General features: G+C 48.1%; 1 protein-coding gene across 1 annotated transcript in view; it reads left to right on the forward strand.

Moving 5' to 3' along the window:
• The window catches only part of ADAM12 (ADAM metallopeptidase domain 12), a 331,885-nt gene that overhangs the window by 273,130 nt on the left and 42,214 nt on the right, over nt 1-16,541 (forward strand). Inside the window, exons 12-14 of the mRNA XM_077877237.1 lie at nt 2,376-2,553; nt 7,075-7,164; nt 8,565-8,760. Coding sequence (XP_077733363.1) covers nt 2,376-2,553; nt 7,075-7,164; nt 8,565-8,760 — 464 coding nt within the window. The remainder of the gene's footprint in view (nt 1-2,375; nt 2,554-7,074; nt 7,165-8,564; nt 8,761-16,541) is intronic.

Below are 16,541 nucleotides of genomic sequence, written 5' to 3' on the forward strand. Positions count from 1 at the left end.
TCATGTCCTTTCCCTAAAGCCCAATATGTATTTATTTTTGCGAGACAATGAGATAGATGTCTAAGCTGGAACTGGAGCTAGTCTTGGCCCTCTAGCCTCTGGAGGACATCCTCTGCCCACTTGGGAAACAGGGTGATTCATACCACTCTTTCATTGGGCTTCTCTCAACTACTGTTATTCTTGCTCTAAACCCTTCCTGAGATGTACAGGTGATCCTAGTGTCTTTTCTAATGAACTGTTAAAACATTCTAGAAATCAGTTCTTTTCCAGAACGAACGAGTAAGAATTCATCACAACACTCGGTTACATAGTACATAAGAATGACGTTTGGTCTCCTGGATCAGGCCCTGACATACATAAGTGTCCTAGGACTCTCAACTCAGAAGAAAGTCTGATCTCCTTGCCTTGATGAAACTTATGTCTTTGCAAAGCGAAGAAGTGCTCTGAGTTCCCTCTGTAATGTACCCATTGTCTTTTCAATACAAAGCACTTCTAAATTGATAAAATTAGAATTTTCTTGTGATCATCATTTGAAGCTATTCAGCATCATTTTGGTATCAAGAATAATCTGTCTGACAAGGAAAATTATAAAGATTTCAAAAGGAACTTTGTGACGGCACTATAAATAAGTCCTAGTTTATTATTGCCTTTCCATCCAAGAGCAAGATTTGCACTTCTTAATTTATTCATAGATTAGAATTTTACTCCAGAGTTAATAACCTGCGACTGATAGAAAACACTTGGGGTGGGGGGTGAATAAGAGAGCGTTACCAGTTTATTACCAGGAAATTATCCTGATCTCAAAATATTGCCAAACTGTATCAAATGGTGGCCAGCCTGTCATCTTCAGGAAAATGTAGCAGCTTGCTTTGGTTTGGCCAATTGATTAGGATCCAGTTGTAAAGTCATCCTAAACGTCTGTGTGGAAAGAAGATGTTTAGGCTTGCTGGTCAGCAGGCCCCTGCTTCCTCACTAGGTAATAAAACCTTCTGGGTTTCTGGCATGCTTGTCCCTTATAATCACTGCTGCCTCAATATAGGAGAAAATGCATTTGAAGAGAGAGGGAGATACTCTACTTGTGTTGGGTGACACTAGCTGCTGTAGGAAACAAGCCACTGATTTTTGGTGGCTTACCGTAATCGAGGTGTGTTTCCCTTCCATATGACACCCCGGGGCTCTAAGCTACAGGTGGCTTCCCTCCCAGCAATGAGTCAGGACCAGTGGCATGTATGGCTCTTTCACCTCCTGGGACATTTGGAATAATACCCTGAGCTCAGCTGGCAGAGGGGAAAGAAAGGACCTAAGGAAGAACTCACTTAACTATATTCAACCAGAAGTGTTCCACATCACTTCACCTCTGCTCACGTTCCACTGCCAAGAATTAGTCATATAGCCCACCCTGGAGTGGGCGCGGTGGGGCGGGGGGGACCAGCCTGTCTAGACCATGGAAGGGAGGACATGAACTTTGCAGGGCAGTTGGCCAGCTTTGCCGTATCCCTTCGTCGCCCTGGTAGTTTGAGACAAGAGCAGGACCTGCATTTCTGGCCACCTCCATTCTCTCACAGCTATGCTTTGGGAAGCAGTGATTTGTCCCTGGTAAACCCACACACCAGTTTCAGCTGGCCCTGACCTCCAGTGGGGTTGTTTCCATGCGGCCGTGGAATTGCTAAATGCAGTCACTTGTTCTCACATCTTCTTTGTACTTTCCACTAAGGACATCGGTATGTGTTCATATTGGAAACCGCAGGTCCCAAGAATGCAGTTTTCATTATATCATTTCATACAGAACTGCTGATAATCGTCTGTAACGAGATCCTGGCTAAATTTGTTGATGGGAAAACCATCAAAAGGTCATTTTTTTTATTTATTTTTTATTGGTGTTCAATTTACTAACATACAGAATAACCCCCAGTGCCCGTCACGCATTCACTCCCACCCCCCGCCCTTCTCCCCTTCCACCACCCCTAGTTTGTTTCCCAGAGTTAACAGTCTTTACGTTCTGTCTCCCTTTCTGATATTTCCCACACATTTCTTCTCCCTTCCCTTATATTCCCTTTCACTATTATTTATATTCCCCAAATGAATGAGAACATATAATGTTTAGAAATTTCACAGAGGAAGACATAGACATGGCCAACATGCATATGAGAAAATGCTCTGCATTTTTTTTTGATAGACTACTTCCTCCTTGGTAGTGTTGGTGCCATAGAGGAATGGGTCCCAAGAGGTAGCTGAACACGCCCCGTGTTGGGCAAGGTAGTTAAGCCTTGGTTGGTGGGGACCAATGGCGGCCACAATGGGCAGGTGTCATTGGTGGGTGCCATGGGTGGGTGCTCTGCGCCTCGACCACTGACTGTCCCAGTCCTTCCCTGCAGGTTCCCATTCCCCATGGTGTTCAGCAGCTGTAGCAAGAAGGACCTGGAGGCCAGCCTGGAGAAGGGCATGGGCATGTGCCTCTTCAACCTGCCCGAAGTGAAGCAGTCTTTCGGAGGCCAGAAGTGCGGGAACGGATACGTGGAACAAGGAGAGGAGTGTGACTGTGGGGAGCCTGAGGTAAGAGACACATCCCGGGACCCTTGCCTTGCATCTGCAGCTGGCAAAGGCACACACGCCGGGAAGAATGATGCAGCAGAAAGTGCTAGAAACTCAGGATGGGAGTGTCCCAAATGGCCACCTCAACGACCAGCTGCACAGGCCGGGGTGGCCCTCTTGAATTGTTACGATTGCGCACAGAATAAGTTGTAGTGCTGGTTTTAAAAGATCAAGGATCTCCTCTATTGAAGGACACCGTATAGGTGAGGCGAGATGAGGACAGAAACAATAAAAAAAAAAAAAAAAAAAAAAAAAACATTTAGCTGTGGGTTTAACAGAGAAGAAAGCTTTGGAGTGCTAGCTTCAGATGGCTAATAAGCATCATTTCTTTCTCTTTGCAAGGCAGGCAACCAGAGGGGAATTTGAATAAGCAGCATTCATTTTGCACCAAGAGCCCCCCCGCCCCAACCCCCCCAAGCTGCAGTTCCCTCCGATGCCACAGCCTCCTCTGTATGCAGACCTGAGGCTCCGGGCTGCTGCCTCCTGGCTCGTTAGCTTTCAGAAGCAATAAGCGGAAGCAGGGAACATTTTTATCCAGCAACGGGCTCGTCTAACCCTGTTTTCCAGCCGATGTCAGGAAAATCTCTGGTTTCCTTAGGGGCCCCAGATAGTGTTCATCAACATAAAATTATAACGGCCACGGTTTTAATCTCTGAATAATCTCTAGAAGGAAAGAGAAAGGCAGAGGGGACACAGTGAGACCTCCTGGTAAAACAAGTGCCTCCTGGAAGCTTGGAGGAGGTGGTGTTTAGAATAAATCAAAGCAGGCAGTTTGTACTGCAAGCAGTCTGCATGTGGGATTCCCTCCCCGAGAGCTGATGCAAGCTGAAATGGTAGACGGGTTCAAGGCGGGCTTGGCTGGACTCGCAGACAGGCTCGGCGAGGGCTTAGCAAGAGCATGTCCTGGAGAGCCGCTCTGAAAGGGGGCTCCCAGGTGGAGGGAAATGTGCAGAGACCCTGGGATAGCCCTCGAATTCCTGTGTTTATCAGACAACTGGTCCTAGAATCTCCTTCATCTGCTTAATCTCTGGGCCTCTGTGGTTTCCCATACCAGCAGGCCCAGTCTTGGTCTCGGTCTGGCCATTTCTGCAAGAATGTCGGAGTGGATAAGTACCAGGGGATGGGCCTGCTAGGGGTGGCTCCAGCAAATGTTTGTGCGCCCTTTCCAGACCTGGGATTCATCAGCGATAACAGCACTGACCAGAGCAGCAGGGATTTTGCTCACAATGTGCGGGGGGTGACTGCTGTACAGGAGCCAGTCCTCGTGCAGGGGGCTATAGAAACCCTTCTTAAGATTAGCGGAGGAAAACTTGAAACTGTCACGGAATGGGGCATGCAAAGGGGAAATTCCTTAGAGACTTTGTTAATTACTTGAAGAAGAAAATCAAAATTAGTTTAAATTACTCATAGTTCTCAGGAGAGGCCATGTGGACTTAAAATGGTTCGTCTTTGATTTGAACTCCTTGTAATTGTTTATTTAATCTAAATAAATTTAACAGCTCTTCATAGAGCCCTGAACTCTCAGCTCTTAGAATGACCATCAGCAATCACTTGCCCCATATTCTAGTACCAGTACCGGCACTGCTGCCACCCTCACCACCACCACCACCACCCCACCACCATTATCACCCTACTATGATCTCTGTCATCTTCATCCCTACCACCACCACCATCCCTACTGCCATCACTGCCACCACCACCATCACTGCCATGACCTCCATCCCCAGCATCCCCATCAGCACCACTATCACTACCATCACTGCCATCTCTACCACCAGCATCCTCATCACCACCATCCCATCAGCAAGTCTGTGAGTGCCTCAAATTTGCCAGCCACTGATGTGATCCTCAACTTCACCGCCATTGAGGAGGCATTGGCTTTGACAGGGTGCTAACTATCTCTCCAGGCAGGATAGTGTCACAGGACAGCACTGATTGAACCAAACTCTCCTTATGGAGACTATATGCCTGCATATAGTCCTCAACTGTATATTTCTATGGTTAGGGTCCTTATTTCACAGGATAATTTCTTGATATTTGAATAGAACTGTCATTTTCCTCATCCAAAGGCCTTTTGTCCAAGAAATCTTCCAGAGTCACAGGCAAGGCTTTGCTTCAATTTTCAGATCTTTAGTTTTTGCTTTTTAAGCTGTGTCCAAGAGCGTAACAACCCAAATCCAGTTTCCAAACTGCTATGACCAGTCAGACCTGAGCTCCGTTCACCTGGGCTCTTTATCCCCCTCCCCAGTGCCTAGACCCTGGGTGCTTCATGTTGACCCACACACCCCCTGGCCCACAGAAGGACTCAGTGTGTCACCACATCAGTGAGCAACTTCCCCAGCTCACAACTGGACCCAGCTTCTGCCCCATGCTCCCAGAAATAATTCCCACTGTTTTCAAGAAGCTGCACTGTAGACTGATCCTGGTCCATTGTGATCAAGGATCTGTCTACCGCCCACAACCCAAGAATGACAGGGCCTTTGCAGAGAGTTCTTCTAATGGCTTCATTAGTCTTTTTTCTTTGGAGACTTAGGGTTCATTGGCTCTGTTGAACTTTTCTATTGAGTACTAAAATAATCTGTATCAACAGATGAAGAATTTGTCTCTTCTGATAAATACAGTACTGCAGAAGAAATAGATCCTAGTAGTTAAGAAGGCAAGTGGCTGCTGAAGCCACTTGTACAGGGCATGGGATTTACAACCACCATAGGGATATCCTGACAACTCACTCATTCATCCAGCTAACAGGGTTGGGAAAGCAGCCTTATCTCCTTGTTTAAAGTCAATAGAATGCCAGTAGCCTGCAAATATCTTTTAAACTTAGTTATCTTTCTCACATTATCAATCCCCTTTGAAGTCAAAGCCATTCTACTTGGCTGCATTTCCATTTGAGCGGCTGCTTATATTATTTGGTGATTTGGTCGGGGGTGGGGAAGTAGTTCTCAAAGAATCTTAGGGCCTAGTTTTCAGATGGCTGATTTAGCTTAGGAGCTCAGGTAAATCTGTAATTTAGTTAGTGTCTCATTAGTAGAGCCATTTAGACTTTATTGAACAGGACGACACTGCTGTATATTTGATGGCACTGGTCAGGAATGCAATCAATGGACTCCTTTAAAAAAAAAAAAGAAAGAAAGAAAAACAGGTTCCTAAACTTTTTAGGATGATAAGTCCATGAGTTAGAAACCCTTACTGTTATGAAAGTTACAGCTATGACTTCTGGTTAGCAGTTTTATTGTGTATATTAGACATTCTGGATGTTTATGAAGTCCTTGAAAAATTTAAAATTTAATAACTTTGGATGTATGTACAATAGGAGCAAATGGTAAACACCAAATGAGAGTGAAATTCACAGCCTTATGCAGGGTATAGTTCAGAGATCTAGAATAATCCTAAATCTTCTGGATTATCAACAGGATTTTATCAATTGCATCTATAATACTAATGATAAATTCATTTACAGAAAATGGTTTTCAGGGGTAAGCAACTGTACTATTAAAATAGTCCATGATTGGCTTCACTCTAGCTAATAGTATGCACATTATTCTGCTCACGTCCTGTAGTAAATAAAAGGACAATGATAAATTAATACTAAAGACTCAACTCTTCCTTCTGATAATTCCGTTTCTCTTAAAATGTGTAAACTCCAAGTTATTAGAATGCTCTAAAGTGCAAGGACTTCCTGAACACCTAGATAATATGTATAGACCTTTTGTGGATAGCTAAGCGAAAGGTGTCCATACCCTATAGTTTTTTGTTAGAAAAAAACGGGTACTTGGGAAGCACAGCTCAATGAAGGAGGTCATTTTCTCTCATTTCAGAGAGAACAAATACATCTAATATTTGATGTGGGCACAGCCCGCAGCCCTCCTGCCAGCATCTTGGTCATTATACTGTGCATTTCAGATCTGAGAGGTGCCCTGTCAGGTGAGGCAGCTCACCTGTGCTGAGCAAGAGTCTTGGCTACAAGCATTTGGTCAGATTACAGGGACCTGTGGTCCAAACACAATTGACTGGACTTCATTTCCTGCCAGCACGCCCCAGATGAAAAAAGTCAGGATTTGAAGAGTCAAGTTTGTACGCATCTCTGTGTATTTTTAAATAAGTATATTCAAAGTATTCCGGTGACCCTGGTACAGTTAGTTCACTGCACTAAGTTAGACCTGCATTAATCAGAGACCTCCCTGCGGAGCCCCAAGTGCAGCCAACGTGGCTGGATTCGGTAGCCAGCCTTCCTGTGCAGGCTCCCATGGCCTTGACGAAAGGTGTCAAGGGCTACTGACTCTTCCCAGGGATCACAGACCCCATCAGCTCGTAAACACTTAACAGAGGCTTGGCTTTCTTACAGATAAAGATGCTCTCAGTCAGGCTGGTTTTCAGTTCAAGGGCCAGGCCCTCTGGTTCCTCCTTCCCTTTATAGTCACCATCTTCCGTGAGTAGTTGCCCCACGCGACCGTGTCAAATGAATCCCACTCCCCTCTCCAGGAATGTATGAATCTCTGCTGCAATGCTACCACGTGCACCCTGAAACCAGATGCTGTGTGCGCACATGGGCTGTGCTGTGAAAACTGTCAGGTGAGTCCTCTAGACCCCAAGGCCACCCCCAGGTTCAGGTGGTTCCACTCGGATGCAAGACAAGCAACACGGCAGGATGGCTTCCCGACACCTCTGCACCAGCTGGCGTCTCCCACTGCCTGTTCTTACTGTCACCCCATCTTCATGTGAAATGCACACTTCAGCATTGAGTCCTCTGGGATAAGTTATTTATTTATGGGTGAAAAGCAATTTTTCCACAAAACTCCAGCTCAGCGTTAAATGTTCCAGTTGTGCCATTGCAGGCACGTGAAGTCCCATCACCATCATGAGACCCACTGGAGAGCCAGGCCCCACCCTGGTCACCCAGCCCTGCCTGATGTTCCAGGGGTTTTATGTCAACAGCTTCATCCTGAGGTCCTCCTAACACAAGGTGCTTGCTGGCCAATGTAGCCCGGCCCAGCCAATCTCAGCACTTTCCTACTTTAGCCATTCCTGCCGCCATGACTGCATTTGTTTTGGCAATTCCAGGGTTTGTCTCATTATTCAGAGCTGAGACCCGACTGACTAGAAGCCTGAGCTTTTGATTCAAAGATTCCAAGGATAGACTTTATTTCTTTTTTAATTAAGCAATTGATTTTGGCATTGTGCTCGTAGGAAACTCCCTCTTAGCTCCCCCGCTAGAGCACAGTGATTCAGAAGTGCATTACACCATCCCAGGCCCAGCTTGAAATATCCCACCTGCCCTTTCTACTTGTGATTAATGCCTGGGGAACAGTAAACGAAGCTGGCTGTGGAAAGTGCCAGAGATGGGCGGAGGGTAATTCATTGGTTGTGTAGCCTCTGACCAACCACTCTGTGCCTTTATTTCTTCAACCACGTAAAGATGAGGCATTGGCCAGCGGTCCCGAATGTCTTTTATTGCTCCCTTGCTTCGCTCTTCACTCCTCTCGGTGATGTCCTGCAGACAGGTTTCCAACTCCATGATTTGATGACAAAGTGAAATATTATTGTGACCCAGCCCTTGGGATGATTTTTGTCATCTTGGCCACAAGCACTAACACTGTAAGTGCACACCATTGTAAAACACATGACAGTGCTGGCGACCAGAGACCTTCAGAATTAAGGAGCCTACCAGCCAACACTCCCTTCCTACTCCTCCTCGAAGTGACAGGTGCCAGCAACCAGCTGGTCTGCTCATCAGAAAACCCTAATATTGCATGAAATTAAAAAGAAGCAGCCTTGCCCACCCCCATAGTGGAGCCCAGAGCAAGATTCTGTTTACTTAGTGACTCTCTGTCCCTCTCTTCCTTTGGAATCCTTGCCCTTTGATGTGAGGCTTCATGAGAATGGCCTTGGTCCATTCTACCCCAGGAGTGCTGCTGGGCAGCTGGTCCCCCCTTTCCCACAGTGTACGTGCTATAAACAGCCTCTCCTTCCAGCTGAAACCTGCGGGAACGGCGTGCAGGGACTCCAGCAATTCCTGCGACCTCCCAGAGTTCTGCACGGGTGCCAGTCCGCACTGCCCAGCCAATGTGTACCTGCACGATGGGCACCCATGTCAGGGGGTGGATGGCTACTGCTACAACGGCATCTGTCAGACCCATGAGCAGCAGTGCGTCACGCTCTGGGGACCAGGTAGGTGGCTGCCACTAATGGGCGCAGAGCAATGGGGCTGGGGAGCTCGCTCCGTGTCCCTGAGCATTGCTCCTGCAGCTCACCATCTATGAAACTTCCCTCCATTCAGCTGGAGTTATTGGCTCCCTGGCAGGTCTGGGGCTGTGCCAGGCACTGGGCATGCAAATATAGGCCCCTCCTGAGGGCTCAGTGTGGTCCAGTGAGGAGAGATGTGTGAGCAACTACTATGTGCCCTAGGGAGTGACAGAGAAGAGTCAGCCATGACCCCTACCCTCAGATAGCTTCACAGGTAGTTGGGCAGACAGGTGGGACCCCACACACACCCACTCTGAGTATGTGGGTGCTTCTTGATGCTCAAACAAGGACCCCAACCAAAGGCTGAGGGTGCCAAAGAGAAAGTCACTGCGGACTGGATGCATGAGTAGTCTGTGATCAGGAAGGACAGGGAGAGATTGCTCCTGACACAGAGCCCTTGAACGGGAAGGCCCACAGAAAGGACAGCAGATGGGAGGCCTGGATACCAGAGCTCAGAGGAAGAACATGGAGACAGATGTTTGAGGGCCTTGAAAACCATTTTGGTTCTAAAAGTGGAGAGACAGACTTGTGTGTTCCAGAAAAGATGCTCAGATGGACCGGAAGCCAGGAAGCCGCTGTAGGGGCAATTAGAGGCTGTCCACTCACTGCTTCCTGTGAATGGGATGCTGAGCCAGATGCTCAGTGTGGCCTGTCCCTTCTAACTCCCAGCATCAGAGACAGGGAAAATGACTACAATTTAAAGAAAGTGAAGCTCAAATTCAGAACCCGGAAGTCAATTTCCTGATGTTGTAAGGCTGGGATTTGAACCCAGGCCAATTGACCCAAAGGCCATATGTAACACATACTGTGCAACCATACCAAAGAACCAGGCCTAGAACAAAGTTCCACTGAAGCTCCACAGTCTAACAGATGCCCGGATGTAAAGCAGGGAATAATAAGTCCCCTGGGCACGTCTCTCCTCCGTTGACCCATCTTCTGAGGCTAGAGGTCTAGGGCCATGGAGGGCAGCCAGGGCTCAGTGGACTCCTCACCCCAGGGCTTACTGCCTCTGTCCTGCTCAAAGATTCCAGCAGCAAATCCTATAGAGAGCACTTTCTAAGAGCACAGTTCCCACCCTGTCTTGTCATTCTCCCTCCTCCCGCCACCTTGCCATGGTGACCTCAGTTCTGGCTGGGGACACCGGCTGTGGCAAGACCACTGTGGTCAGGCAGGCAGAGAGCCAGGCAAGCTCTGAGGGAAGGGAAATCCAATATGGGCCTCAGACTTTCGTTGTGAGGTTTCGGTTTCAGGAGTGATGAGGACAGTAAACTAGGACAGAAAATGATGACTCCTTCTCAAGGCTTGGGTTTTTGGTGTGATGTGAAAGCAGCAACCAAGCAAGGAGAACAGAGATGGTTGTTTCTGAAGGCTGGGTCCTGTCATGGAGACTGCTGCCTCACCAGCCAAAGACTCCCCTCTGTACTTGGACCTCTCTGAGGGGCAGGAAGGAGCATCCTGGTCATCGCATCTGTGAGGGCATCTCCCAGTGCTCCTCAGGCCTCATGGGTCCACTTGGATGCAGAAGGAGGAGGCCTGTGCTATCTGGGACCTTGTGCTTCATCTCTGGAACTTGACCAGGCCTTAGTCCTGGCCTCCTCACCAGCTGGGCCAGGAAAGCCCTGAGGCCAGAGTGGGGTCTCAATCTCATTCTGGGTGAATGCGATGACAAGCACAAAGAAGGCACTCACTATACACAGGTCAGGTGGTTGGATGGGCTCTGAATGGTTTAGTGATTTAAGACACCTTTTAGCCAAGTGAGGTCACTTTGGGACAGTGGCTACAGCTACAGGCCAAATCCTTGTGGCCTGAAGCATCCCTAGTGGCCATTCCTTCCTAGCCTTTCTCCGGACTCAGTAATCTCCCCCTTCTTAAGTTACAGGGCATGTTATAATGCTCCCTTCCAAAAAAGCATTCCGTGGCCAGAGCACACACAGCACTTGAAGCTTTTTGGAGTCAAATGTGCTCTTTGGTGCCCTGCTATATTACAGCGTCTGGCCTCATTTCCAAAGTGAGGTCAGATGGAACTCCACGGCACTCTCTGAGCCACCGCCACTGTGTGACTCAGCTGGCTGCACGCCTTAGATTCCTGGTGACCAAGGCTGGTATTTATTATCTCATCAGATTAGTCCTTCTCAAACTGCCTGACCAGAGAGAGAAAGAGAGCACGAGCCAGAGCACCAGACAGGCAGGCAAACTGACAACTGACTCATGCACTGAGCTTTTCAAAAGCAAGAGCAGTAGGAAGTTACCTTCTTTGAATTCTCAGCATCCTTGTGGCTGACAGTGAGATTGGCAGCCTGACTGCCTGGGGACCCGAACCACCTCCTGGCGGGGGCGGAGAGGTGGGGGACTGCTGCCCTGCAGCTCCCAGCCTGCCTCTCCTGTCCCCACCCTCCTGCTGAGGACTGAGGTACCCTTTGGGCAGTGGTACATTTGCCGTGAGAGTCCCTGCATGTGGACTGAGCCTCCCTGGCATCAGGGATGCTCAGAGAGTTCCTGGAAATGACAAGCTTAGGGACCCACCTCAGGCTCATGACTTCCTAGAGCTCGGTGTACTTCAGCCAATCCTTTCTTGGGACTTCAGATTGCTGCACAAACTTCCCTAGGAGGGCAGAGAGCATGTGTGCCAGAACCAGCTGTGGCCCTGCACACCTTCTCAGAACGGCCTTTTGAACCACCTCTTCTGTAAATGCAGTGTGCTCCTTCCCTTCCATATCAGTACAGCTGCCCTGTTGTCTAGCTCAAGGGCACCGTATGAGTTTCCTGTGGCTGCTGTAACAAATCACAAACATGGTGGCTCGTGACCATGCAAATTTGTCATCTTACAGTTCTGCAGGTTGGAAGTCCTGAAATTATGTTGTTGGCAGGACAGTGTTACTCTTGCAGACTCTAGGGGAGAGTATATTTCTCTGCTTCTTCCAGCTTCCCAAGGTACCTGCATTCCTTGGCTCATAGCCCCCCGCCCCCTCCATCTTCAAGGCCAGCAGCATGCATCTGCCAATCTCTGTCTCTCTGGCTTTTGCTTCTGTGTCACATCATCTCTGCGTCTAACCCTCCTGCCTGCCTCTTATAAGGGCCCTATGATCATATTGCACCTATCTAGACCATTCAGGAGAATCTCCCCTCCCAAAATCCAAACTTAATTGCATCCTCAAAGTCCCTTTTGCCACATGAGGTGACATATTGAGGATTAGGGTGTGGGCCTCATTGGGGGGCCCTTTTTCTGCCTACCACAGGTGTTGAACAGACCACTTACTAACAAGGTGACCTTGGGCTCATCTGTAAAATAGGGATTGCAGTATGTCCACTCCAAGGGTATGTTGTGGCCCTCTAACACAGCCTGACCTATCCTTTATGACACATCTAGCAGCACGCTAGGTGCATGGTGCCTAGTAAGGCTGAACTCTATAAAGGTCTAGCTGAGCTCACAGGAGGCTCATGGCCTAGTGAGCAAGGCGCTGGCCCCCTGGGGCTGAGGGCTGAGTAGTGAGTGCTCTGATGTGGTGGGGCATGGAAGAGGGGGGCTCAGCCTGCAGTGGGGTGTGGAGCTAACCAGGAAGCCGTCCTACATGAGGTTGCCCTGGAAAAGTCATTTGGCAGAGGTGGAGGGAAAGGGTATTTCCTGCGTACGGAACAGAAGGGGGTCAGGGCGTCCCTGGGGCCTTTCCAGGGAACTGCAGCAGTTGTGCTTGTCCAGAGCTTGGACTGTGACCTGGAGAGCAGAGATCCTCATTTGTCACCCCATTCTCTCAGTTATTAAATATTCATCAATGTCCTGCTGTTCTAAGATGCTGACTCAAGAGCCCTGATTCTGCCAAAGTGTGACATACTTCCCACCGTCCCTCTGCACCCTCACCTGGACTTGGAGTAGGGTCAGGATGTGACCTTCACCATCGCGGAGGCGGGGGGAGCTGCCCCAGCCAGGGCCCTGGCCAGCTAGATGCACTGGGCTGAGCGCATCCTAATGCTGCATTACAGTGGCTGCTTTAAATTAGCTTTTCATGATTCAGAAAAGGAAAACTTATTGTCAGGAACACATTCGCAATATTTCATTTTCCCGTGATTAGCAAATGCTCTGGGATCTGGACCGCATTTGCCTTGGGGTCATTTTAGTTCCCCTCTGAGGCCCAGCAACTCAGAGCTCCAGGAGTCACTGGGCTCCTACTCTGCTGGCCTGTGCCACCCCCACCCCGGTGACCTGACCCAACTGTCGAGTCATCCGGAAGCGTCCAGTTACACTCAGGAAGTCCATTATTCTCCAGACCTGGCTGCCCAAACACTGACCGGATAAAGCCCTTCCTTCCAGCTAACCATTCCCTCTTGAAATGGACTTTTCTCAATCCAGCATTTTATTTCAATACAATAACCCTGCTTCCAAATCTTTCTACAAATAGAATGATCGAAAATTCAAAACATATGCCTGCAACCAGCTCCCCACTAGCAAAGTAATACCCTTTTCGAATACCTTTCGGGGTGTTTTTGTTCATTTGTTTCTTTTCCTAATCATTGTTGATAATGTTCTCATTGGCAAGGAGTTTAAACTCCCCCCACCACCCACCCGCCCCCCGATTTTTCTACCACAAATGTTGTATCTCAAGGCTTTTTATGTTGATGTCACAGAAATGTTATCTGTAGTTCAAACTGTAACTTGTGTTTCGCTCCCTTACTCCAGTTTAGTCTTTAATAGCCACAAAGATTTTCTGTCAATGTGATATGACCTTTATTCCTTCTGAAATACAGCTGGATATTTTTCTTCAGGCAGAAAATTTACTTTTGCCAATGCTGTTTATCTGAACCGTGGTTACTGAAAGCGTTACTTGGAAATTAATCTTACAGATAACTACATGTCTAGAGCCACAAACAATTTGCATCAGGGAAGTCCTGAAAATATGTTAGTTTTATCTATTTTATCACTCACCAGAAAATAGTGTCACTTGATTTATACAGTGTGAGCTGGCCAGACAGTTTTTATGGGCTGGTAAATATTCAGTGTTTATCTGCAAGGCTGATTTAAATGAGTTTGCGTTATGATACACCTGGGGCAGTACATTTCCTAATCATCTACAACTCTGGAGATGAGCGATGGGAGAGAAGATACTTTTGTCGAGAGTCCTATCGTCTAGGAATCAGGAGAGTCTCCGTTTTGTCCCACCCCATGAGAAGGAAATGATAAGACTTGTCCATTGGGGCTCCATTTTCTGTTGAGCGCAAGGGTCAGTTTGGAGAAGAGAGAAGGAGAAATACGAGGAGAACAGGACAGCTTCCAGTTGTTGGAAAGAGGGCCTCTGTGGGCATGAGCAGCAGGAGTCGGGACAGTTAGTGACAGTGGGGAGGAGCCCATCCGCCCAAACGCAAGAAATCCATTTGCATAAAGTCATTTTAAGGAAAAGATTAGATCAAGTAAATTGTGGGCTTAATGCAAGATGTCATCATCTCTTCTTTCAAAAGACATAATGACATTGGAACTTCCAAACTACAATTACAAATATAAGTTTTATCCCTCTGAAGATAAAACCAGTAATTAAAATCCATCACTTTCTGTGTAATTGTAAAATACAATAGGATGTCAAAATTCCCTCTGAAAGGCTAAATTTTATCTTTGGATAATGGCAAAACATCTAAGTGTTCCATTATTACGAATTCAAAGGCTGTAAATTGATGTACTATCCTAGCGATAAGACTGTTGTCATTTTTTTTCCAAGAGACAGACATGAAGTCTCTTCGTGAAAATGTGAAGACAGACGGGTTTAAGCGTGATGACTTTGAACCCAAACCTGTGCCTTCATAACCTCCTTCCAGAAGTCATTTGCACCCCTGAAATTACTGACCATCCTGTGCTAAGAGAAAGGCCAGACGGCCGCTTGCACACACGAACCCTGTGAGTCACCTGCTCCACTATGGGCACTGCAGGTTCTGCACTGCCGGGAAGCTCAGGCCTTGTCTCTGGGCTCTGTGGCTCCCACTCTCCTTCCTCAGTGATGTGTTCTTTGAACGCAAGAGCCCTATCTGCTGCCAAGGTCAGCACCGGGCCCCCCTCTGGCTGTCCTGCCGATAAGCTTTCTTACTTTGCCTGTGTTTGTGAAACATCTGTCTCCTGATGACCTTGTATCTTCTTTCCACGTCGGACGGCATGGTAATACCTCCTTTGATGTAAATGAGGAAGTGAAAATCCATAGCCATGGGAAAGAGAAGCCAGGAGACAGTGTTCATTTACCCAAGATGTTTCGTTCTACAGAAATCACAGTCGACTCCCTCCAGGTAGGGCAGCTGAGACGTGGCGTGCCTTCCCCAAACTGCCTTCCCCGCTGCTCTTCACTCATTCATTCTCAGCACACACCTGCTCTGTGCAGGCCTCGGGCACTGTCCCTGGCAGCTGGGTTTTTACAGTGAGGCAGGAGCCTTGGGACATGACAAGAGGCAAGAAGGCCAGGGTGGTAAATGTGAGGAGGGGACAGCCCCTACAGCACGGACGAGAGGAGGAGGGTTGACCCCAGCCTCATGGGAAGGTGGTCATGGAAGAGGGCCCCAAAGGATGAAGCCATGTTGAGCAACACAGCAGCCCAGGACCCTCAGCCAACCGGCCCCAGCAGCCAGGTTCCAAGGAAGATGCTAATTTACCTGGCCCTGGTCATGCATCCATCACAGACCCAATCTGATGACCTGTGACACGGAGCCCTCTGGCCAAACTGGAGTCTCATACTCGCCAGCGGGAGTCCCTCCCACCGCACAGGCTCTCCTGTGAGAGAGATTACCCCCCACTTCAGAGGGTGCGTGGGCCGGTGCCGAGTGGTGCCCAACCCCGAGCTGGAAGCTTGCTGGCCCCAGGAGGTGGCACAGAGCCCTGCGTGGCACTGTCCTATGGCCTGAAATTTGAGGTGGGGCAGCAGCAGGGCAGGTTGTGATCTGAGTCAAGTCTCAACAGCTTATACTACTTCTAAAATCAGCTTCATTCGTCTTAAGCCTCTTGGCCTTTAAACATCCATGTTTTTCCACTCAGATTTCTCATCCCAACATGGAGACTCCAGGGTAGGAAAGGCAAGCCCAGCTGGATGAGAACAAGCATCATCAACATGGTTCTGCCCCCTTCTCCTCTCACCTGCTGCTGCTCACCATCCCCCTCCCACCAAGTTAAAATAGCCATTTCTGAGCTTTGATGAAAGTTGTCAGTCCCTAAGTGCTTGAGGATGGAGAATGCAAAAGCTCTTGTGTCATGGTTGATCATGAATTACTCACAATTGTGTGCTTTCCGTGAGTTTTCCAGATAAGCGAAGACCACATGACAGGCATTGAGCATCCATTCTGGTCTTTGACTTCACAGAGAGAGAGGGAGAGATCTAGCCTGTCCCCAAGTTTATGTAGCTAATGAAGCATGACCTATTTTTCCTTCCAAATGTGAGGGGTTTTGTTTGGAGTTTGGTTTTTGTTTTTTGTTGTTGTTGTTGTTTGCCATTTTATGGCAAGCAGTGTCATTGCCATGTCCCACCAAGGAGGCATCCTGCTAATTCACCCATGGTAAAATGTGACCTGGCAACTCTTGCTCCTATGCTCAAGTTTTGGGTGAGACCTGAAATGAATAACCGGTATTGGTTTCCAGGGGAAGACAGAAAGTTAACCTCTAGAAAGCGGCATAGTTCAAACCACTGGGCAGATTCATACCAGAGGGGAATAAATTTCACTGGCCAAACTCTACCCAGCTTTGCTTCTTT

Source organism: Canis aureus, chromosome 29 (assembly GCF_053574225.1).
Source record: "Canis aureus isolate CA01 chromosome 29, VMU_Caureus_v.1.0, whole genome shotgun sequence".
Classification (NCBI taxonomy): domain Eukaryota; kingdom Metazoa; phylum Chordata; class Mammalia; order Carnivora; family Canidae; genus Canis; species Canis aureus.